Source organism: Vulpes lagopus, chromosome 3 (genome assembly GCF_018345385.1).
Source record: "Vulpes lagopus strain Blue_001 chromosome 3, ASM1834538v1, whole genome shotgun sequence".
NCBI lineage: Eukaryota > Metazoa > Chordata > Mammalia > Carnivora > Canidae > Vulpes > Vulpes lagopus.
Window position 1 is genome coordinate 145,806,896 of NC_054826.1, and position 26,365 is coordinate 145,833,260.

The 26,365-nt window shown below is 38.0% G+C and overlaps 2 protein-coding genes across 4 annotated transcripts in view; both read right to left on the reverse strand.

Annotated features, from left to right (window-relative positions):
* BTBD8 (BTB domain containing 8) overlaps window positions 1-22,189 on the reverse strand; it is a 94,675-nt gene extending 72,486 nt beyond the window's left edge. The window contains exons 1-2 of the mRNA XM_041748610.1: window positions 21,887-22,189; window positions 16,037-16,234 (exon numbers count right to left, since the gene is read on the reverse strand). Of these exons, the coding sequence (XP_041604544.1) occupies window positions 16,037-16,234; window positions 21,887-22,035 (347 nt within the window). The 5' untranslated portion in view covers window positions 22,036-22,189. The remainder of the gene's footprint in view (window positions 1-16,036; window positions 16,235-21,886) is intronic.
* A 1,647-nt stretch (window positions 22,190-23,836) lies between these two features.
* The window catches only part of EPHX4 (epoxide hydrolase 4), a 50,982-nt gene continuing 48,453 nt past the window's right edge, over window positions 23,837-26,365 (reverse strand). The window contains exon 8 of one of the 3 annotated variants that reach the window (XM_041748616.1): window positions 23,837-24,184. In XM_041748616.1, the coding sequence (XP_041604550.1) occupies window positions 23,987-24,184 (198 nt within the window). In that variant the 3' untranslated portion in view covers window positions 23,837-23,986. Of the gene's footprint in view, window positions 24,191-24,275; window positions 25,203-26,365 lie in introns of those variants that run through there. The other 2 variants (XM_041748615.1, XM_041748618.1) reach the window with 2 other exon arrangements.

Consider the following 26,365-nt stretch of genomic DNA (forward strand, 5'->3'; position numbering starts at 1 on the left):
TGGCTTTTCTTACTCATAACAACAAGCCCTTGAACCACAACAGAGTTTACATTAATGAGCTAGGTGACATTTGGAAAACCCTCAAGGAAATAGGGCAGTTGGTGAAAGAGTCTGAATTAATCATCAATGGCCAATAATTCCATCCATCATGCCTAGGAAATAAAGCCTCCACAAAACCCCTAAAGGATGGGATTTGGTGAACCTCTGAGTTGGTGAACACGTGGAGGTGCTGGGAGGGTAGTGTGCCCAGAGAGGGCATGGGAGTTCCACTCCCCCTCCCACATACTTGCCCTTTGCATCTCTTCCATCTGACTGTTATTAAGTAACATCCTTTTATAGTAAATTGGCAATATAGTAAGTAAAATCTTTTCCTGAGTTCTGTGAGCTATTCTAGTAAATTAACTGAACCTAAGAAAGGAGTCATGGGTACCTCCAATTCACGGCTGGTTGTTCAGGAGCACAGGGAACAACCTGGACTCACAATTGGCATCTGAAAAGGGTTGGGGACAATCTTATAGGACTGAACTGTTTACCTGTGGGATCAAGTAATATCTCCAGGTAGTGTCAGAATTGAGTTGTACTTGTAGACACCCAGCTGGTATCTAGAGAATCTCAGACTTGCTTGGTGTGGGGGAAAACTCCCACACATATGGTGACCAGAGGGTAGGAAGTGAGGTATACTATGAGTAGAGTATTAAAAGTAATGGAAATACACAGTAATGTGGTTTTCCTTTACAGATATCCAACAATCCAATATGAAAAGAATAGTCTCTTAGAAAGACGATGCTGAGACAACTGGATATCCAAATGGAGAAGGTGAAAGATCTAAAAGTAAGAACTAAAAAAGTACACACAGGTATAAATCTTCAAGACTCTGGATTAGGCAACAGTTTTTTACACATAACACCAAAAGCACAAGTGACAAAAAAAAAAAAAAAAAGGAAATGAAAATCACAGAAATTATTATAAACTTTTGTACTTTCAAGGACACTACGAAGAAAGTTAAAAGACAACTCACACAATCAGAGAAAATGTTTGCAAATCACATATCTGATAAGAGACTACATGTAAAGAATTTTAATATCCTTTTACAGGGCAGCCTGGGTGGCTCAGCAGTTTAGCACTGCCTTCAGCCCAGGGTGTGATCCTGGGGGCCTGGGATTGAGTCCCATGTCAGGCTCCCTGCATGGAGCCTGCTTCTCCCCCTACCTGTGTCTCTGCCTCTCTCTCTCTTTCTCTCTCTGTCTCTCATGAATAAATGGATAAAATATTAAAAAATAAAAATAAAATAAAATCATTTTACATACAATAAAATTCTTTAAGATTTTATTTATTTATTTGAGAGAGAGAATGCTGGTGAAAGAGAGGGAGCATAAGCAGAGTAGAGGGGTAGAGGGAGAAGCAGATTCCCCATTTTGCAGGGAGTCCAATATGGGGCTCGATCCCAGGACCCTGGATCATGACCTGAGCGGAAGGCAGATGCTTAACTGACTGAGCCCCTCAGGAGCCCCAGAATAAAATTCTTACATAGAGACTATGTATAGAATATAAAATATATAAATAATTTAAAAATATAAACAATACAACTCAATAATATAAAGACAAATGGCCCAATTTAAAATGGGCAAAGAATGTGAATAGAGTTTACTAAAGAAGATATATAGTAGCCAATATGCACATGAAAAGATACTCAACATCATTAGCCATTAGAGAAATACAAATCAAAATCACAATGAGATACCACTTCACACCCACTATGATGACTATAATCAAAATGACAGATAATAACAAGTGTTGTCAAGAATGTAGAGAAATTGGAATCCTCACACATACTAGTAGGAATGTAAAATGGTGTAGCCTCTTTGGAAAAGAGTTCTGGCATTTCCTCAAAAGTTTACCATATGACCCAGCAATTTCACTTCTATAACACAAGAGAAATGAAAACATATGTTCATACAAAACTCTGTGCATGAATGTTCATAGTAGAATTATTCATAACAGCCAAAAAGTCAAAACAACCCAAATGTCTATCAACTGATGAATGGATAAACAAAATATGGTATATCCATATGCACAGAAGAGGTTTAACATAGCAGCCCTGACTATCTTTTAAAAGACTTAATTATAAGGTTGGTCCTTGGCGGACATTTGGGAACATGATTTCAGGAGTGTTCCTGGCATTCTATAAATGACAAGCATGGCTCATTCTGCCTGAACTATTTATATAAATAATATGGTTTATGCTTAACACCTGCTTTCCTTCCAGGAGTCTGCAATATGGATGCACAATAGATACAGGGTGCCTACATGACAAACACCTAGTAAAAACTCTGGACAGAGCCTCTAATGAGCTCCCCTGTTTGGCAACATTTTAGAAGTGTTGTCATAACTCATTAACTCGGGGAATTAAGCATGTCCTATGTGACTCCACTGGGAGAAGACTCTTAGAAGGTTGTGCCTAGTTTCCCATACTTCACTTCATATGCCTTTTCTTTTTATTTCTTTTGTAATAAATCATAGCCCAGAATAAGACTATATGCTGAGTCCTATGACTCACCAAATCATCAAACCTGAGGATGGTTGTGATGATCCTTTATCCATCATACGATGAAATATTCAGCCATGAAAACAAATGAAGAACTGACAAACACCACAACATCAATGAATCTTGAAAACATCACACTAAGTTTAAAAAGCCAAACATAGGGATCCCTGGGTGGCGCAGCGGTTTGGCGCCTGCCTTTGGCCCAGGGCGCGATCCTGGAGACCCGGGATCGAATCCCACGTCGGGCTCCCGGTGCATGGAGCCTGTTTCTCCCTCTGCCTGTGTCTCTGCCTCTCTCTCTATCTCTCTGTGACTATCATAAATTAAAAAAAAAAAAAAAAGCCAAACATAAAAGGTCTTTTATTATATGATTCTATTTATATGAAATGCCCCGGATAAGCAAAACCATAAAGACAGAAAGTAGATTACTGACTGCCAGGAAATGGGAGAGGAGAGAGTGGGAAGTGACTGTTGGGGACATGAAACTTCTTTTTAGGGTGGTGAAAGTATTCTGGAATTGGAGTGGTGGTAGTTGCAAAACACTGCATATATACTAAAGCCACTGAATTATACAGTTTAGAAGGGTGAATTTTAAGATGTGTGAATTTTATCTCAGTTTTTTAAAAGACTGAGAAAAGAAGGAGAGGAACTGGAGGCAGTGTAATAGATAACTCTTGAGCTTTATTACAAAAGGATGCAGAGCATTAGAGTACTAGCTGGCAGAGTATTAGTTGAGAGGGAAGTGAGGTCAAGAAGGGCTTCTCTTATTTTTAAAATGGGGATAAAATATCATGTTTATATAACAATGAGAAGGTCCAAAAAAAAAAAAGAAACTTCTTTTGGGGAAAATGAAAATTGCTGGAGCAATGTTCCTCAATAGGAGAAAAGAAATAGGGTGACAACTGGCACACAAGTGGAGGGAACGGTTTTAGAAGCACTGACAGTTTATCAATAGTAACTGGGGAGAAGACAAAGCATATGGTGTAAATGGAACTAAATGAATAGATGTGGGAACAGTTTGTGAAAGTTCTCTTCTAATTGCTTTGATTTTTCTCAGTGAAATAGGAAGAAAGGTCATCAAGTAAGAATGAAGATGGGGAAGAACAGCTGATGGCTCAACAAAAAGGAGGTGTGAAATCATCTAGGAGAGTAGGAGAGCAAATGGGACTAGGGAGATATAGTATGACTGCATACAGTATGATTGACAGTCAGCACTAAGTGCCTACCTGAGGTTCATGGTCATAATTTAAAGTGAGACCAAACAGCCTATGTTTTTCTCTTGTCATTTAATTGTGTGGATGCAGGAGTAGAATAGTCAAAGAACTGGATTTGAGGTTTGGGGTTTTGACATGCAAATAAGGCAAATTCAGAGGGGGCAAGGAGAGAGAGGCTGTATGTAAAGGAAGTGATATAATGATAGACAAATTTAAGCTAAAGTAAGGACAAGAGGATAAGAGACAATAATAAAACTGAGGTAAGAGTCATTACAGGTCCGGATGGAGTTGATAAATTATTATATTTGGGAGTTTTAAAGGAGTAAGGTAGAAAGACAGAAGGTGAAAATTAGAGGTTGAGATGCTTGGAATCAAGATTATGGAGGAATGCAGTTATTGATAATGACATGATTTAGGATTTGACACGGTAGTGAGGTAGAAGAATTAAAAGAACCAAAAGGCCATGGTATCGGAAATATTACCTATGTGACAAATGTAATTACCAAGAATTACATTACTAGAGAAATTAACAAGAATTTCTTTGGGAAATGAAAAGGACTGACTTCTAGGGAAAATAGTAGAGTAGGAGGATCTTAAGCACACCTCTCCCATGAATACAAGTAGATAACACTCACATCTATGAAAATAACCTAGGAAATAAACTGAAGACTGGCAGAACAGATTCTCCACAGCTAAATGTAGAAAAGAGGACACATCAAAAAGGGCAGGAAGGGTGGAGATGCTGTCAGGAGCCAAATGGCCCTTGGGACTGTTTGTGGGAAAGAAGGATGCCATGGACATGAAGATGACCAGACACTAGCCACGGGGGACCCACATGGGAAAGATGAATCCCCATAACATTTGGCTTTAAAAACCAGATGGACTCAACAATCAGTGGGGCTTAACACCTGGAACTTTAAAAATCAGCAAGCAAAGCTCTGAGAGAGTCAGGAGTCCCCTCATTTAAGAAGAGAGCACAACAACAGCCACAATGAAATACAGCAGAATGCAGCAGTTTGAAAAATACCTGGGGTATATAAGAAGGGGTTTTGGGGGATCTCTGGGTGGCTCAGTGGTTTAGTGCCTGCCTTTGGCCCAGGGCGTGGTCGTGGAGTCCAGGGATCGAGTTCCGAGTCGGGCTCCCAGCATGGAGCCTGCTTCTTCCTCTGCCTATGTCTCATGTCTCTGCCTCTCTCTCTCTCTCTGTCTCTCTCTGTCTATCATGAATAAATAAATAAAAACCTTAAAAAGGGGGGGGGGGTTATTTGCTAATATCAGAGTGTGTGCTGGAGGGGTAGGGATCTTAGGGAACTTCTCCAAGAACAAAACAGCTGTTGAGCACCATTACCCTCCCCCACACCAAAGTCTAGCTACATGGGCACCTGCAGGAACAAGCAGGGCATGTACACTATCCTCTTACATACTCCATACTCCAATTATACTACAGTATAATACAGTATACTAAGTATACTCCATACCCCAATTCTCCTACAGAAATGCCCTCTCCATCACATCCTAGCCAAGACTTTTCCCAGGGGCTACAGACCCCTACCCACAACTGACTGACACAGACCTACTGGCTCCTCACAACCCATCCCACATTTTCCTGCAGACCTGCCCCATTCAATACGTCCTTGGCTGAAGCCCATCCAAAGCAGTGCCATAAGCCTGGCAGTATGCAAACAGCCCTAACAGGATCCATCAACATTTCAATGTGCCTCTGCTCTGGGGGAGAGGAGAAATTAATCACACATACCAGTCCAAATGCAGCCCCAGCATGGGTTGGGGACAGACATCAGGTCTGACGCGTAGTCCACTCACCAATGAAAAATTCTCAGGAGACAACGCAGAAAAGTACCTGCAGTTCCATGCTACTGCATATCTGGCAAATGCCTGATATGACTCAATCAAGCCCAAAGTGGCCCCAGACTGGCCCACTAACAACACAGGGACCAAACTCTGGCCACAACAGGCAAAGAGAGCCATTGCAGACAACTACAATAAAGGCAAAAATGGTTCAGCCACAACACAGGGGAAAATACACCAAACATAAAAGATACCTTTGAAGTGCCAGGTTCTGGGGATACCTGGGTGGCTCAGTGGTTTAGCACCTGCCTTCAGCCCAGGGCATGGTCCTGGGGTCCCAGGATCGAGTCCTACATCAGGCTCCCTGCATGGAGCCTGCTTCTCCCTCTGCCTGTCTCTGCCTCTCTCTCTTTGTGTGTCTCATGAATAAATAAATAAAATCTTTAAAAAAAAAAAGTGTCAGGTTCTAGTGAACAGGAGATACTGCACAATAGGCACTATAAGACCTCTTCTTCATAAGGTACTGTTTTCACAAGGAGGAGAGATAGCTAATTTTCCTAACACATATAAACAGATACAGAGAGTTAGATAACATGAGAAGACAGAGGAATATGTACTAAATGAAAGAACGGGACAAAATCATAGCAAGAGAGCTAAACAAATGGAGATAAGTAATATGCCTGATAGAGAATTTATAGTAATGGTCATGAAGATACTGACTGGATTTGAGAAAAGAGTGGAAGACTTCAGTGAACACTCAACAAAGAGATAAAAATATGAAAAAGAGCCAATCAAAGAACTCAGCAACTGAAATTAAAAATACAGTAGAGAGAAGAAATAGTACACTAGAGGAAGCAAAAAAAAAAAAAAAAAATTAGTCAGCAACCTGAACAACAGAGTAATGGAAAGCAATCAAGCTAAACAAGAGAGAGAAAAATAATTAAAAAAAATTAAAATTGATTAAGGGAGCCCAGCAACATAGTCAAACATAATAATATTTGCATTATAGGGATCCAAGAAGAAGATACAGAAAAGGGGGCAGAAAATTTATTTGAAAAATAATGCCTGAAAACTTACTGAATCTGGGGAAGGAAACAGAAATCCAGATCCAGAGGCATAGAGAGCTCTCAACAAAATCAACCCACAGAGGTCCACACAAAGACACATAGTAATTAAGATGGTGAAAAGTGGTTATAAAGAATTTTAAAAGCAGCAAGAGAAAAGAAAACAGTTATATACAGGGGAAAACCTCATAAGGCTATCAGCTGATTTTTCAGCAGAAACTTTGCAAACCAGAAGAAAATGGCATGATATATTCAATGTACTAAAAGGAAAAAAACTGCAGCCAAGAATACTCTATCCAGCAAGGCTATCATTCACAACTGAAGAAGAGAGTTTCCCAGGCAAACAAAAGTTAAAGGAATTCATAACCACTAAACTAGCTCTACACGAAATTTTAAAGGTAACTCCTTTGGTGGAAAGATCACAAATAGTTGTTAAAAAAAAAAGTCAGAAGTACAAAAGCACATGGGGGTAAAATTAAGTATATCTACTAAAATCAGTCAAGTGATTCCCAAACTAGAAGGATATAAAGTATGACACCATATTCCTAAAATATAGCCGGAATGGGGGAAGAGAAGTTAAGAGTGGGTTCAAACTTAAGGAATCATCAACTTAATACAGAATGCTATATGTGTAAGATGTGTAGATATCATATCTATTGATTGCCAGAAAACAAAAACCAGTAATACATATCAAAAGAAAAAATGGAATCCAAGCATATCACTAAAGAAACAGTGAGGGAAGAGAGTAAGAAATAAACAGAGAAGAACTACAAAAACAACCCACATACAACAAAATGGCAGTAAGTCCATACCTTTCCATAATTTCTTTCAATGAAATAGGACTAAATGTGCCAATAAAAAGATATAGAGTGACAGAACAGATATAAAAGCAGGAACCATCTACAAGAGACTCATTTCATACTAAAGATACCCGCAGATTGAAAGTAAAGGAATGGAAAAGCAATCATTATGCAAATGGAAGTGAAAAGAAAGCCAAAGGAGCAATATTTATATTGGACAAAATAGACTTTAAAACAAGGGATGGAAAAGGACACTACATAGTCACAAAGGGAACAATCCAACAAAAATATATAACAATTCTACATATTTATGCACCCAACATGGGAGCACTCAAATATATAACAAAGCTAATCATAAACATAAAGGAAATAATCAAAAATAATACAATAATAATAAGGGACTTCAATACCCCACTTACATAAATGGACAGATCACCCAAACAGAATCAACAAGTAAAGAGTGTCTTTGACCTATTAAACCAAATGGATCTAACAGATATATTCAGAACATAGCATCCTAAAACACTAGATATACATATTCTTTTCAAGTACAAATACAGCACTCTCCAGTATAGATTACATGTTAGGTCACAGAACAAATCTTAACAAATTCAAAAAGATCAAACTCATGCCATGCATCTTCTCCAATCACAATGCTATGAAACTAGCAATCAACCATAAGAAAAAAATCTGGAAAGAACACAGATACATGGAGGTTAAATGACATGAAACTAAACATTAAATGGCTTAACCAAGAAATCAAAGAGGAAAACAAAAAACATAGAGACAAATTCAAATGAAAACAACAATGGTCTAAATGAAACAATGATCCAAAATCTTTGGGATACAACAAAAAAAGATCCTAAGAGGCAACATTGTAGCAATTTAGGTCTACTTCAAGAAACAATAAAAATCTCAAATAGCTGATGCCTGGGTGGCTCAGCAGTTCAGCATCTGCCTTTGGCTCCAGGCATGATTCCTGGTTCCTAAGATGGAGTCCTGCAGTGGGCTCCCTGTGGGGAGCCTGCTTCTCCCTCTGCCTGTGTCTCTGCCTCTCTCTTTCTGTGTCTTTCATGAATAAATACAATCTTAAAAAAAATCCCAAATAAACAATCTAATCTCATACCTAAAGATCTAGGGAAAAAAAAAAACACAAAATGAGAAGGAAATAATAAAGATTAAAGCAGAAATAAATGAAATAGAAACTAAAAAATAATAGAACAGAACAATGAAACCAGGAGCTAGTTCTTTGAAAAGATCAACAAAATTGGTAAACCTTTATCCAAATTCATGAAAAAAGAAAAAAAAAGAGAGAATGCAAATAAACATCAGAGATGAAAGAGGAGAAATAATAACCAACACCACAGAAACATAAAGGATTATAAGAGAACATTATGAAAAATCATTTGCCAACAAACTGGACAACCTAGAAGAAATGTATAAATTCCTAGAAATATATAACTACCTAAAACTGAATCAGGAGAAACAGAACATTTAAACAGGCCAATTATCAGCAATTAAATTAAATCAATAATCAAAAATCTCCCAACAAAACTCTAGGACCAAACAGCTTCACAGGGAAATTCCAACAAACACTTAAAGAAGAGTTAATACCTATTCTTCTCAAACTCTTCCAAAAAATAAAAGAGGAAGGAGATCTTCCAAATTCATTCCACGAAGCCAGCATTACCCTGATACCAATACTAGATAAAGACACCCAAAAAACCCCCCAATATGTCTGATGAACATAAATGCAAAAATCCTTAACAAAATACTAGCAAATCAAATCTAACAATGCATTAAAAAATCACTCACCATGATCATATGGGATTTATTCCCAGGATGCAAGGGTGATTCAATATTCATAACTCAAAGTAATACAAGAGAAAGGATAAAAACCATATGATCATTTCAATAGATGCAGAAAAAGTATTTGACAAAGTATAATTACCATTCACGACAAAAACCCTCAACAAAGGAGATTTAGAGGGAACATACCTCAGTGATAAAGGCCATATATAAAAACCCCAAAGATAACATCATCTTCGATGGGGAAAAACTGAGAGCATTTCCCTTAAGATCAGGAATAAGACAAGGATGTCCACTCTCACCACTTTTATTCAACACAGTATTGGAAGTCAGCCCCAGCAATCAGGAAGAAGAAATAAAAGACATTCAAACTGGTAAAGAAGTAAAACTTTCACTATTTGCAGATGACATGATACTATACATAGAAAAATAAAGATTCCACCAAAAAACTACTAGAACTGATAAATGAATTCAGTAAAGTCACAGGATACAAAATCCATTGCATTTCTATACAATAATAAAGAAGCAGCAGAAAGAGAAATTAAGAGAAATTTGTTTTTTAAAAAACAAACCCATTTACAATTGCACTCTAAATAATAAAATACCTAGAAATAAGTTAAACCAAGGAAGTAAAAGACGTACTCTGAGAACTATAAAACACTGATGAAAGAAACTGTAGATGACACAATGAAATGGACATATATTCCATTCTCATGGATTGGAAGGACAAATATTGTTAAAATGTCTATATTACCAAGGATGCCTCGGTAGCTCAGTTAAGTGTCTAATTGTTCATTTTGGCTTAGGTCATGGTCTCAGGGTCATGAGATTGAGCCCAGCATCAGGTCCAAGCTCAGTGCAGAGTCTGCTTGAGATTCTTCCCTCTTCCTCTCCTTCCTTTTCTGCCCCACCCTGTACTTGTGCTTTTAAATCAATCTTTTAAAATAAAGTCTATAAAAATAATATCTACAATACCCAAAGCAATCTACACATGCAAAACAATCCCTATCAAAATTACCAATAGCATTTTTCACAGAACTAGAACAACCTTAAAATTTGGATAGAACCACAAAAGACCCCGAATAGCCAAAAAACAATCTTGAAAAAGAGACAAAGCTGGAGGTATCACAACCCCAGATTTGAAGATATACTGCAAAGCTATAGTAATCAAAACAGTATGGTACTGGATTAATGGAACTGGATAGAGAACCCAGAAATAAAACCATGAGTATATGGTAAACCAGTCTTCAGTAAAGGAAGCAAGAATATGCAACAGGGAAAAGTCTCTTCAATAAATGGTGTTGGGGGATGCCGGAGTGGCTCAGCGGTTGAGCGTCTGCCTTCGGCTTAGGGCATGACCCTGGCATCCAGGATCGAGTCCCACATCAGGCTCCGGAGTGGCTCAGCGGTTGAGCATCTGCCTTCGGCTTAGGGCATGATCCTGGCATCCGGGATCGAGTCCCACCTCAGGCTCCTTGCAGGAAGCCTGCTTCTGTCTCTGCCTCTCTCTCTCTCTCTTTCTCTCTCTCTGTCTCTCATGAATAAACAAATAAAATCTTAAAAAAATAAAAAAATTTTAAAAAATGGTGTTGAGAAAACTGAACCACTTCACACCAACATGAAAATAAACTTGACATGAATTAAGGACCTAAATGAGAGACCTGAAACCATTAAAATCATAGAAAAGAGCACAGGCAGTAATACCTCTGACATTACCCATACCAACATTTTTCTAGATATGTCTCCAGAGGCAAGGAAAATAAAAGCAAAAATAAACTATTGGCACTATATCAAAATAAAAGGCTTCTGCACAGCAAGGAAACAATCAATGAAACTAAAAGACAATCCAGTGAATGGGAGAAGATATTTGTAAATGACATATCCGATAAAGGGTCAGTATCCAAAATATATAAAGAACTTACACAACTCAACACCAAAACAAAAAACAAACAAAAAACAAAAAACCCTCAAAAATCCCATTAAATAATGTGCAGAGGACCTAAGTAGGTATTTTTCCAAATAAGACAGACAGATGGCAACTGACACATAGAAAGATGTTCAACAGTACTCATCATCAGGGAAATGCAAATCAAAACCACAATGAAATATCACCTCATACTGCTCATGATGGCTAGAATCAAAAAGACAAGAAACTAGTGTTGGGAAGGATGTAGAAAAAAAGGAACCCTTGTACACTGTTGGTGGGAATGCAAAACTGGTGTAGCCACTGTGGAAAGCAGTATGGAGGTTTCTCAAAAAGTTAAAAATAGAATTACTATATGATCCAGTAATTCCACTACTGGGTATTTATCCAAAGAATACAAAAGTACTAATTGGAAGATTATATGTACCTCTATGCTGACTGCAGCATTATTTACAATAACCAAATTATGGAAGCAACCCAAGTATCCATCAACAGATGAATGGATAAAGGTATGGTATATATACATAATGAAATATTACTGAGCTATAAAAAAAGAATATAATCTTGTCAGCTGCAACAACATAAATGGATCAAGAGAATATAATGGGTTTTTTAAAAAGGTTTTATTTATTTATTCGAGAGAGAGAGAGAGAGAGAAAGAGGTAGAGACACCCAGGCAGAGGGAGAAGCAGGCTCTTTACAGGGAGCCCAATGTAGGACTCAATCCCAGAACCCTGGAATCACACCCTGAGCTGAAGGCAGATGCTCAACCACTGAGCCAACCAGGTGTCCCAAGAGGATACCATGTTAAGGGAAATAAGTCAGAGAAAGGCAAATACCATACAATTTCACTCACATGTGGAATTTAAGAAACAAAACAAAGAAAAAGAAGAGACAAAAAAAAAAAAAAAAAAAAAAAAGAGACAAACCAAAAAAGAGACTCTTAACTACAGAGAACAAACAGATGGTTACCAGAGGGGCGGTAAGTGAGGAGGATGGATGAAACAGGTTAAGGGGATTAAGAGTACACTTACCATGATGAGCACTGAGTAATGTACAAAATTACTGCACGTACAATCACTATATTGTACACCTGACTAATATAACACTGTATTGTTAACTAAGGAACTAAAATTAAAATTAATTAACATTTTTAAAAAGTAAGAAAGAAGAAATGAGGAGGACTGACTTGGGGGAGTACAGAGGACTGGCTCATGAGATTCAAAGACAGGCAGTTTAGGAAGATGGGAGGAAGAAAGATCTAAAGGCAGCAATTGGTTTTCAAATGTTTTAAAATGTCCCTGGGAATTCGATTTATTCAAGTATGCTGAGGCCAAATGATGAGGAAATGACTGCCATTGAAAAGATAGTTTGTAATTTACAGTCCCCAATTGGAAAGAGGCACACCACACCAGGAATGGCCACATGGGGAAGCAATAGGGTTGGTTTGGAAGCAGGAGGGAGGGCAAAGCACAGGCAAAAGCCTTTATTGGGTTTTCTGTGGGAAACAAGGAGTGAGACAAAATAAGCAGCTAAAGAAGCTTAATATTAGATAGTTTTAATAATTGGGGATGGGAGTGGGGTGGGGTGAGGTGGGGTGGGGGGTACTCTAGGCTATAAGGATGGCCTTTAGTTGCCTAGTTCTTGGCCCTGGGAAGATTAAGGCAGAGAAATACTGCCTTGTGGAATGTAAGAACGAGATTGAGGAGGTGGGTGTTGGAATGAATGCAGAATTACTTGGTGTGCTCAATAGGAATTACCTAACCCTGGGGGGAACAATCTCTATTGTCAGTGAGGCCCCAGATGCCAGAGCAACAATAATACAGAAAATAAGAAAATATAGTTAAATACAGTTAATACAAGACATCTATCCCACCCACTTTCAGTCTTGTTAGTATAAGAAATATGAGAAAGAAAATAACCACCACTTGAAAACGCTGCCAGGGAAACAGAATCTTTGTTTCTGTACTGTTCAATGTGTTTATCTTACTGACAAGTTATCTTAGCATTCCACAGTTATTGATGTTCAGTTGAAAATTCAAAGGTCAGGGCACCTGGGTAGCTCAGTTGTTGAGCGCTGGCATTTGGCCCAGGGCGTGACCCTGGGGCCCTGGGATGAGTTCCCCATCAGGCTCCCAGCAGGCTGGTTCTCCCTCTGCCTATGTTTCTGCCTCTCTGTGTCTCTCATGAATAAGTAAATAAAATCTTTAAAAAAAAAGAAAAGAAAAAATTCTGTACTGTTCAATGTGTTTATCTTACTGACAAGTTATCTTAGCATTCCCCAGTTATTGATGTTCAGTTGAAAATTCAAAGGTCAGGGCACCTGGGTAGCTCAGTTGTTGAGCACTGGCATTTGGCCCAGGGCGTGACCCTGGGGCCCTGGGATGAGTTCCCCATCAGGCTCCCAGCAGTCTGGTTCTCCCTCTGCCTATGTTTCTGCCTCTCTGTGTCTCTCATGAATAAGTAAATAAAATCTTTAAAAAAAAAGAAAAGAAAAAATTCAAAGACCATTTCTCTTAAAAACAAAAACAGACTATGTAATAAACAATCGGAGAGTAAAAAAAAGTCTTTCCTAGCACACGCATACACACAAATATACATACTCTGACAATGACAACGTGTTAAGTCTTCTTGGGAAATCAAAGATTTTTATGATACTAAGTTAAATTTTAATTTTTATTATTTTTATTTTTTTATTATTTTTTAATTTTTATTTATTTTTTATTCAGAGGCAGAGAGAGAGAGAGAGAGAGAGAGAGAGGCAGGCAGAGAGGCAAAGACACAGGCAGAGCGAGAAGCAGGCTCCATGCAGGGAGCCCGACGTGGGACTCGATGCTGGGTCTCCAGGATCACACCCCAGGCCGCAGGCGGCAGCGCTAAACCGCTGCACCACCGGGGCTGCCCTAAGTTGAATTTTTAAATTTTAGTAATGAAGTCATGAAGCAAGAACTATATTCCACTGCCAATCATTTGAATCATATATGATGCTGCTGTATATACAACAGTTTTTCACAGACTGTTATTTCCACTTTAACTCAAGTGCATAATATCAAAGGACTCTATAGTCAGTAGCAATACAGTATCTCAAAAAATTTTATTGGTTGTCTAAAGAGAAAGGATGTGCAATAAAGCCACTAATAATAACTGAATTTCATAAGTAAAATTTTTTAAATTATTTTTTCTGAAGTTCTATTAAAAAATTAATCTTAATATTTTACATTATAATCTTCTTATACTTTATATTAATATAGATGAGATTTCAATGCAATCTGCTAAAAAATAAGGGGTACATCACAAGCACTTTTGCAAGACACTACACAAGATACCACTGAGGATGTGTACATCAATGAGATGATCTAATTTCAAAAAGCTTACATAACCACAGACGTACATGACTAACCTAATACAATACAAAATGTGATTAAGTGCTTTAAATAGAGGCCTGTGAAGGGCTATGAAGCACAAAGCCATCTACTCCAACCAATCTCCTTGTTCTAAATATGAGAAAACTGAGGCTCAAAGAAATAAAACAAGATAATGCATAGCCCGAAGGCAGATCTCTGCCTTGTTGTCAAGTCCAGTGCCTCCTCCACTTTACTATGCTGTCTCTTTATCTTTTTTTCTATTACTTTTAATGACAATAAATAAAGGAAAACAGTGGTCTAGTTTCTTCTTTTCTCTGATATATAAAAATTTGATATATCCTATGCATCTTCATCTAAACATACACTCAAAGGGTGCCTGGCTGGCTCAGTCAGTAGAGCATGCAACTCTTGATCTTGGGGTTGTGAGTTTGAGCCCCACATTGGGTGCAGAGATTACTTACAAGTAAAATATTTTTTTAAAAAAAGAAAATAAACATACACTCCAGAAATACATCATTTCATAGGGCCTAGTACAGGCCTACTACTATAAATAACACTTATTAAAATGTATTCAGTGCTTACAATATGCCATACCACTGTGCTAAGTGCTTTATAAGCATCTTATTTAACCCACACAAAGAGATAGAATCTTGAGAAACTACATTAAAAAAGACTTCCTTCCTGGATACATTTAGCAAAAATGGGTGTCAAATAATTATACATACATGAAAATAATAGTAAAGCATTAAAATGAAATTCTATTCAATTAGAATGGGGATTAATTTAAACTAATTTCTCCCATTACTTAGGTGATTAAAATTCTAAGTTCAGCAAACACAAGTCCCTAAAATCACTAACGAGTTCAATGGATGTTCTGTTTTCAAAAATTTTGACCACACACAAGCCAAAAGAATAAAAAGTTATGATCTCATATTTTAACAAACATAATTTATTTGAAGTTTTGCATACCAATAACATAGAAGTCAGTATATAGCAATGGTTCTCAACAGGAGATAATTCTACCCCCAAGAGGACATTTGGCAACATCTGGCAGACATTGTGATTGTCACAATTCAGGGGGTGGGGGCTCAAGAAGAATGCTACTTGCATCTAGGGGCTAGTGGACAGGGATACTGCTAAACATCTAAGATGCACAGCACAGACCCTAAAACAAAGAATTATCCAACCCAACGTATCAATAGTGCCACTGTCAAAAAATCCTGGCACAGAGTAACTCATTCAAATTACTAGAGAAAACACCATTTTTCCTCCTTTAGGCTCAGTCTCAAATTACTACTTACTTAGTCTTTTTGAACACTAAGCTTCTAATACTCTAATATTTAGCCTCTACTAATACTAATTACTAAGATAATTTGTTATTTAAATGAATAGATTTTTTTAGGTTATAAAAGATACAAAAATACAGGAAATTAAACACACATATATATTTAAAACATAAAGATATATTAGACTTAAATATAAGAGAATAAAGATAAAGTAAGCACTTACTGTAAAAATGTTCTAAATTCTGAAGCTTCAAAGTTCTCCACAGCAATAGACTCATGATTTGTTAAATTACCAGATGTCTGTCCAATAGTATGAAAATAGAAATCAGGAACCCTTGCTAAAAGGACTGCTTTGTGCGCTTTGAACAAAGTACAACCTACAGAAAAAGTAACATCTGTATGGATTTCTTCCCTTAGGAGCCTGTAATGAATAAAAAGGAACCATAGTTTAGTGATAATCAAAAATATAAAATAATTTTTCAAAATAGCACAAACTAAAAATATAGAGGTAAATAACAAAATTTAAAAAGGTTAATATGAAAATGAGTTTGTTCTCAGTTCATTCCAAAGAACACTGTTTAATACTGGCTTAGAATCTAATTTTCTAAAATTTATAGTGAAAACAAAAGGTGATCACACTAAAAAGAGTAAGACTATTTTTTCAAAAAATATCTTTTAATTCCTTCTGGCAATAATAAAATTTATCTTCTGGCTATTTATGTGGACTTTCCTTTAAAATGTACCTACATTAGATTTCAGAACAAGAACACAAAGTCATATGGTCATTGACTATTGAAAAGAATAAAAATTTTTAAATCTTATTAAAAGAAGCCAAAAAAAAAAAAAAAAAGGAAAATGTCAACAAAACAAATAAGCTGAGTATAATAGACAATACAGATTAGAAACTGGTACACTTTGTTCTGACTATTGTTAAATACCAAGTCTGAAATGCAGGCCTGGCCATCAAGAATGTGACATTTAAGTCCTTTTCCAGTTTTTTCCTCACACAAAGAGTACAAACCATGCTCTAATCTATTATTAAAATGATGGGCTCATGGGGTAACCCATTTAAAACCCTTTACTAATGCACATGGTTATGGTAAAGCCCACTGATTACATGTAAAGTGATGGAAGAACAGAAATCAGCATCATAATACAAACTGTCATAATCTCTTGTCCCTGTGGTAAATATATATTTCTATTCTCTAAACACTAAATAATATTTCATATCACTATATCATTATCCTTGGCAAGGTATGTATTTTCAGAGGACTTCCATATCACAGGATATAACTGGCAATCACACCAGTACAGTATAGTGGGTACAAAGGTACAAGTAATGGATAAAGATATCCATTACACTGAAAGCTCAGAATGTTGCCATAGACATTCACACTCCCCCAAGACCAAGTTAATGGCTTCTTCCTCTGATCCCAAAACACTCAATGCATACCTCTATTATAGCACTTCTGTCATTGCATCATTATTTTTATGCGTCTTTCTCCCTACTAGGCAATAAACTCCCAAAGGCAAAAACTGTATATTCAGTATACAGAGCTCAATATCTGCTTGTTGAATTTTGTTGTATTTTACCCTTAACAAAACAAAGGCTTCAGAACACAAAACTTTCAGATCCTTGGAAACAATAAGCAAACAGAAGCATTTTAGTCAATATCTTAATCAATAATTTTCATAAGTGGCTTTTAAAGCTATGGAAAAATGCAACCGGTCTCTCAAACATTAATAAAAACTCAAATTGGACAAATACTCAATTTGTTCCTTCCTCCCACCCACCTTCTCTTCATCCTCCCTTCCTCCCCAAGTAAGTAATCAATGCAGCTGGTAGCCATATAACCATCACTAGGGAATCTGCCTTGTTCTTAATACATGCTCATGAGTATTTGTTAAATAAAAAAATTTAATGTGTTTAAAAAATTGCTAATATGAAACTATAGTGCCTTTTATTTTATAAAACTATATCAGTTACAAGCATATCTTGTGTGCTACAATTAACAGAATTATCTGACTCAGACTGGCTTAAATATTAAAGGGATTTATTTGCTTATCTAAAAGTAAAGTCTAGAGGAAGGACAGGTTGGAGCAAAGGCTCAACCATGTCAAGATCCAGGTTCTTTCTATTTCATTTCTCTGCCAACTATTGTGTTAACCTATCTAATGCATTTTGGACTGCTGATTATCACTAAAAATGTACTGAGCATGAACTATGTATATATCTATGTCCCCAGGCACTGGGGACAGATAGAGGACTAAAACATATGTGCCCTTGAGGATTTTACTAAATAGTAGGGAAGATATGCCTGAAAATTAAGGAGTGTGATATATTCGATAACACAAATTTTTTTCAGAGACAGACATAAAAGACCTTACAGAGGGCAAGAAAACCAAATGAGATTTTAAAGATCAAACAAGAGTTGGTCAGGGAAGGCAAGGTCATAGAGTTAGTTACTGGCTCCACATTCCTTGCTAAGGTATGTGTGAGTATGGAGCTACAAACTGGTCAGCATAGAGTACTGTGGTGCTAAGCGACAGAGGAAGCTTCTGGGATAAAGACATGTAAGAAGAAAAGAGTTTAACTCCATCTTACAGTTGAAGGCGAATCACCAAACGTTTTGAAACACAAATTCATTTTTCAAAATATCACCTATTAGTTGTGTAGACGAGGAATTCGGAGGAAATGAGAAAATTACTGTACAACACAGATGAATGATGTAAAGGCTTGAGCTAGAAGAGATCAATGGTGATAGAGACTGAGGAATGGAATTAAAATATACTTTGATAATAAAATTGGCAGGACTTGGTGACTGGATGTAGAAAGTGAACAGAAGGGAATAACCTCTCTTTTTCGGCTTGGACAACTGGGTACTGATGATACCACTAACCTTTACTGTGTATCTGTTACTCCAATCTTCATTCTCAACTCCAGACATATTTCCAATTGTCTCCTGGATAGGATTTCCTCAACATTCACCTTACTCCTCCCTTTCAAGTGCCCTAAGATTTGGTGCCATCTTCTATGTTTCCCTTTCTCTGTATCTCCACATGTAATTGGTCACTGAGCCCATCAATAATACATGTGAATCCCTTTCACTTTTTCCATTGCCCCTGCCATTATGTATCTCTTGACTATTACAAAATCTCCTAACTGGTTTCCTTGTTCCTAATTTCTCAACTTAAAATCTAAATATGTTAATCCTCTATTTAAAAAACACCAATGGCTCTCCACTATCTCCACAATACATTCCAAACTTTTCACTGAAGAAAGAAGGCCTCCACAGTCTATTCTTAGTTTACCCATTTCACCCTCATCTGCTGTCACTTTGGTTGCAGGCCATACCCACAATCCCCTCCCAAAAAGCTACCAAATTCATTTATCCTTTACATATGGCTCAGCTTAGTAGCACATGACCCTGATGCTCTTAACCACATCTGAATGGAAAATGGAATAAGCCAAGGTTAGCCAAGAGCCAATATGGTAGTTAAAGCAGCAAACTCTAACAGAAATGTTCTATAATAAACAGAAACCAACTGATAACACTGTAAGAGAGTTTCAAAGCAAATCTAAGAGTAAGAAAAAGGAATGGCTAAGGACAGAAGTAGAGATGAAGGAACAAAATTACTGAAAGATCAGTTTGTAAAACTACTGCAAAGAAAGCACACTGACTGGCTCATATTCTGGTTATAGGACCTTGGGCAAATCATTTTAATGTTTCTGGAGTCAGAGTGTCAAGGTTTTTATTCACTCTATCTCTTCATCCTCAATGTTCAATTTCCTTATCTGTTAAATGGGAATAATATTGGGACACCTGAGTGGCTCAGTGGTTGAGAGTCTGCCTCTGGCTCAGGTTGTGATCCAGGGTTCTGGGATCAAGTCCCGCATCAGGCCCCTGCGGGAGGCCTGCTTCTCCCTCTGCCTGTGTCTCTGTGGGTCTCTCATGAATAAATAAATAAAAACCTTTAATAAATAAATAAATAAATGGGAATACTACCAAGACTTACCTCACAGGGTACTAACTAAAACATGTCAACCCAGCATCTATCTAATAGTAGAATAGCAGTAAGTTTAGCTATTTTTCTTACAATTGTCCTGAATAATGGTCCATTTCTCAATGAGGTCTTACAGTATAGCTGCTATCATATTCCAAGCAACTTTCCAATTCTACATTAGCTCCGATCTGGCTTTTTGACCACTGAAACAGTTTCCTATTTTATTCACTTCTCCATATACCCTATTATCTTAGGTAACCCAGAGATGTTTCTGTTCCTTGCTGTTTGGAAGAATCTAACACAACTTGCTTTCCCAAAATAAATCAAACTTTTTCAAATCTCTGTGCCTTTGTAAAAGCCATTCCCTTTGTTTAGATATCCTAATTTTCCCTTCCTGATCTTTACCTAGTCAACTTTTAATCAATCCTCAGGAGATCACTCAAATGTGACCCTAAAAAGCCTTCCCCAAACTCATGCCAGTCCCCATAACTTTTGTTTGGCTATTACTTCTCTTACTAAAGTGTAAGCACAATAATCAAAGCTATGTCTTATTAATCTTTGATTTTTCATGACCTAGTACAAATCTAGGTACATAGTGGGTGCTAATACTTCATTAATATTTGCAAAATAAATCCATTATTTTGTTGTGTTTGGAAAGGATTAATTTGGCACAGCAATTAGGGTGGCTGGGAACACAAATGAAATTTTCTTATTTAAAAAAACTGCTACTTTTTTTTTTTTTTTTTTTTTTTGCTTGTAAGAGGAACTTAGGAGTTCAGGCTCCTATCCTTAATTACTGCTCAGATGAGAATAAAGATAATACTTTAGCCTCATTTTCTTTATATAAATTAGATCTGTTATCTTCCTTAAATGCCTTGCACCTTAAAGCTCACAATACAGCCAGGAGAATAAAGCCACTGAAGAGGATTGTCTCCTTCCAGATTCACCCTGGAAACAGAACAACTTCAGCTTTATTTTTCCATCTTCTACATTAATCCCCCACTGGTGGAGACAAAAGAGCATCTCTACTGGATAGGCCCAAATTAAAAGGAAATTTTTTTACTTTATAGAAAGCCTAGTCTATAGCCGCTGGAGCCTAAGTGTTGGTGATATCACTTTTAAAAATGTAGAATGCTGTACCACTGTTGGTTACTACTTATTATGTTTACTTTAGTTCAGTCTTAAAGTCTGACCCAAGCAGCCAGCATCAGCATCACCATCACCTGGGACCTTGTGAGAAATGCAAAAGCTCTATTCCTGACCAACTGAAGGAGCACTATGGCCTGGGACCCAGTAAATCTAAATCTTAACAAGCCCTCCAGGTGATTCTGATGCACACGAATGCTCACAAAATCAGTTTTGGCTGATCAAAACTGATCAGCCAGCAGTTGGCTAGGGAATATTTCCAAGCTTCATTTTCTTTATAAACTGAGATGTCATCAACTGGATTCACCACAGCCTGAGTTTAAGCTCCGGAAACAACCCTCCGTTTGCTCGCATCCTCGTGGGAGCTGGGAGTTGTCGGGAGCTGTGGAGTGTTCTAGGTGGAGAGGGGAAGACAGGTTGCAATCAGGAAGAATTTCTATGGAAGCATTTCTAGTAAATTGTTTAAAGAGTTCAGAAGAAAGAGACCTCCGTGACTCCACTAATTTGTTCTATTTTTCCTTAGCCTATATATTCATTTTTTACACCTAATCTGTCACGTTTCTCAAACTGTTTAAACTTATTTAAGTGTACGTTTCAGGACCCCCAAGCCTGGACCCATCTCGACCTTAGCGATCTGTCTTTCAAGATGTAAGCCTATTCGAGTTATTCTGTCTTAAACTGGTGCTGCACGTCACGACGATACTCCTGGTGATTTCCTTTTTTTAAATCGCGTACGTGCTCTCCGAGGTGCTCGCGATTGCTTTAAGACGAGAGAACCGCTCCGTCTGAGGAGATCGGTGCACGTCCCACAAAAGCCTGAGGCGAGGAGAGCGCGGAGGGGAGGGATGGAGAGGCCGAGAAGGAGCCACGGCTTCTTGGGCGGAGATGGATGCAAGTAGCCAGAGTTCCCGCCTCCTCCTACCTGAGCAGATCCTGGCTGAGCTGCTCCGATACCACCGCCTTCAGCCGGCGCCGCTCATAGGGCCCCTTCCTTTGCAACCCCTTACTGCAAACTGCAGGGGACCCCAGGAGTACCGCGGGCGCCGCGCTGCCCTCCCCACAGCCGGCCATGTCCCACGGCCGCACCGCGCCCAGCCGCAGGCCCGGTACAGCACCTCGACCTCCGGCTGTGGAAGAAGGGGGCGTTTCCGACCGAACGCTCGGCTCCGGCCCGAGTCCGCCCCTCAGGGAAAGGTTGACGCCTCCCGGGTTTGCACTCGGCCCCTTACGGCCGCGGGACGGCTCTCCGCGGCGACACGTGACCCGGGAAGGCTGTGCGCAGGCGCAGTAGCTCTGTTTACCTCGGCCCGCGGGCGCCCCGCCCCCACTGCCCGGGGAGCAAACCGTCTCGAGGTAGGGACCGGCCTCTCGGGCTGTTTTTCCTCGCAGCGTTTGCCCGGCGGGTGCTTTTACTGCGGGCCGGGTTCATATCAACCTGTGGGCCTTTCCACATTGTGTCCTCCTGGGACGTCAGCGCGCTTTTTTTTCTTTTTTCTTTTCTTCCCCAGGAAAGAACAGTTCACAGGACCTTTTCTGTGGCGAGTCACGCTCGCTCGTTTTGTTGCTTTGGGCGAGAAAAGCCGGGGGTGTGAGGAGCGGGGAAAGGACTGCGTGAAATCGTCAAGAGTTAGAACACCCCCGAGTCCTCTGCGAAGGGTGTGTACAGAGTCCACAAGGCCCCGCATCGCTTTCTAACCCAGGGAGTGGCTCAGATAACCGCTCGGGGACGTGATAGCTGAGAAATACCGGCTCGTATTCCAGCGCTTTGCATATAAAACCAGAATATTTATGGGGAGGAAGGAAGGAGGCAAGGCTGAAGGGGCAGGGCAGTGAGTGGATTGGTGGGCCATGGAATTTTGAACATTTTGGCCTGAAGAAAATATCTGGACTGGATATAATTTTTTTAAAAAAAATTTTTTTGACACTTTGACCCAAGGAAGAAAGCTCAATAGTTCTGCTTCGTTCCAAAGCTGCGCACAAAGTATCCTTTATCGTTGGTTGCTTTGAATCAGTTTTCAAGCGATTCAGAAGTTACATTTGGTTCTTGCGTCTCTCTTCCAAATACCAAGTATTTGGAAAAATAGATGGGCCTTGTACCATAAGATTGGCCCAAAAGTGGCTGTTTGGCCAAATAATGCCCCTCTGAAGTTTTCAGACAACGATAATGAAAAATAATAAATAAATAAATAAATAAACAAACTGGATAATCGAATCTCTATTCCTGTGGAAAAGAGGAGTGTCAAAAATAATAACAGTATTTACTGAAGGCTAATTAGGTGAGAGAACTGCTTTATATATATTACCTCTGTCTTCACAGCCACCACTTAGGTAGATACTAACATGAGCGAAATCTGCGGGTGAGGAAGTTGAGGCATGACAGGACAGGTAACTTCGGAAAGGTCACACAGCCCATTTAGTGGTGGTCTAGGTATTAAAGGGTAGGCTGACTAGCAACCAACTCTTCCCCTTCAAAGTCCTGCAAGAGTTCCGCCATGTCCCTTCATCAAGGAAGTAACAGGCATTTTTACAATGCACAATTGCATTTATTAACTCACTGGTTCAGAATTTTTGACAGAATGGTTTTCTGGTTCATATAATTTAATTCTCTTAAAAACACCTTAGGCAATTGACTATGTGAAGTGATTAAAGAAAAAGTGAGCCTTTAAAAAAAATCTTACAAATAAATAAAAATTTTAAACGAAGATCTTGTCAATAATGCTTCACATTTCACCATCAGAGAATTTTTACTTAAAGCATTATTTTCTGTTAAAAATAAAAAAGCATATTCATTTTCATTAATTCAGGCTATGAGGTCATTTAATTTGAGTGACGTTATCAGATTTTTTTCCCTGAAAGACATTTAGGAAGAAAAGAGAATCCTAAGTAACTAGCAAAGGGAGCATTGAAGGTAGATACAGCTAAATCCATAATTTTGGGTTGGGCTGGCGTTAACTATGATACTCACGTGTGAAAAATCAATTTAGGTAAAATCCTTGGGAGGCAAAAGAAACTCTTCCAAAAACTACAATTTCATGAAAGAAAAGTGATTAAGTGATTTTTTTGGATGCATTCTTTTTTCCTTCTTTAAAAATGTTTTCATTTGGGGATCCCCGAGTGGCTCAGGGGGTTTGGCGCCTGCCTTCAGCCCGGGCGTGGTCCTGGAGTCCTGGGATGGAGTCCCACATCGGGCTCCCTGCATGGAGCCTGCTCCTCCCTCTGCCTGTGTCTCATAAATGGATAAATAAAATCTTTAAAAAATAAAAATGTTTTCATTTGAAACATTTCAAATATATGAAGTAAAGAGAGATACAATGAACCCCAGCATACCCATTACCATGATTTCAACAATTATCACAATTTGGGCATGTATGCTTTATCAAGTCTTTTCTCCTTTTCATCTTTTCTCATGTTTCCTTCTTTTCCTTCTAAAATATTTGAAAATCAAACCACAGACATTGTTTAATTTCATTCCTACATACTTCAATATGCATCTCTAAAAAAAAAAGTGGATTTTTCTATCCACTAACTTCTTCCTTACAAATTAACAATAATTCCATTTACTACATAACCCATTATAAAATTTTCCCAACTGTCCTAAAAAATATCCTTTATAGTTGGTTTGTTTGAATCAGTTTTCAAATGATTCAGAGGTTGTGTTTGGTTCTTATGTCCCCTCTGTCTCTTTTAATCTAGAGCAGTTTGCTCTCCCATTTTTATCTTCATGCCATTGATGTCGTAGAAGCCCAGCCAACTGAGAATTTTAAATTTTACTGTTTGTGTCCTTGTAGTATCACTTACTATGTTCATTTATACTGTACATTTCCTGCCAATGTTAGTTTCAGAGGCTTGATTAGATTCAGGCTCAATTCTTTAGCAAAAAATACTTAACAGGTGGTCTATTAATTTTCTATTGCTGCTTTAACAAACTACCACAAATTTAATGGCTCAAAAACAACACAAAATTTTTCCTTCAGTTTTGTAGGTTAGAAGTCCTACATGGATCTCACTGGGCTAAAATTAATGTTTGAGCAGGACTGCATTCCCTTATGGAGGCTCTAAGGGAGAGTTTCCTTTTTGCAGATTATAGAGGCTGTCCATATATCTTGGCTCTTGACATCCTTTCTCCCATCTTCCAAACCAGCAGGTTGAGTTCTTCTCACATTGCATTATTTTGACCTCTTCTTTTGCCTCCATCTTTCCTTTAGGATAGTCCAACTGGATAATCCAGGATAATCTCCCTGTTTTAAGGTCAGCTAATTAGCAAACCTAATTTTATTTGCAACCTTAATACCCCGTTGCCATGTAACCTGACAACATATTCACAGGTTCTGGGATTAAGACATGGATATCTTTTGGGAAGGTGGAGGCAGGCATTAATCTGCCTACTACAAATGATAATTTACTTTGTATCATATTAGGGGGCACATAATGTTTGGTTATTCTCCTTTTAATGTTGCTAAAATGTATCATACATTTTCATCTGATAGTTTATCTGTTGATAATTCTTGTTTGAACCAACTAGGCATTGCAAAATAATTTTATAATTCTATCATTATCTAGATTCATTTGCTGGAAATCTTCCTTAAAGGAGAACCATTCTTCATCAGTTAGAAATACTGGATATCCAGAGATACATTTCACACTGCAAAAGCAGGATAAATACTTAATTCTCTTATTTAAATGATCACTTTTCAAAGAAAGGAGTTGGTACCCTCGTTAATTCCAATGTGTTTGATTTATTATTTTTGTTATTTTCATGAACTCATTAATTTTTATATATGCAAAGATTATTTTTATTTATTTATTTATTTTGATGCTCAAATAGCCTTATCTGGCCCATGGGAATTCCTTATACTGGCTCCTGTGTCCTTTTGACACATTCTTTAATCTGTGATAGTTTCCTTGCTCTCTGGCACAACCAAATACCAGATACCTTGTTTATTTCCCACCCCAGCTATTCCTCTAAAGAGCTACAGTTCATTTTACTGTGGAATGGTAGGTATAGGCCACAATCTGGGTGCTAAGTGTGCTAAGTGTGATATTGGAAGGGTTGTTTCTAAGCAATACACATTTCTATAAGAAAAAAAGTTGCTGAATTTATACTATATCTGATTCAAATTTAATATTATGAGTTTTTAGATTTTTTTGTTATTAAACTCTGTTCTATTTTTTTCTTCCACTGAAAAACTCTTGGTTCCTAACAACATTAACAGAATAACTTATCTATACATTCCTATAGAAGTTATCAGAGTATCATAAGATGAATATTACTAATAACAATTAGACTATATTCAATTTAAGGTTTTTTGCATTATTATCATGGAAATATCAAGTTAGGTGGGTACTAAGGATGACTATTTGTGTCCTCCCAAAATTCATATGTGGAAACCTAATCCTCAAT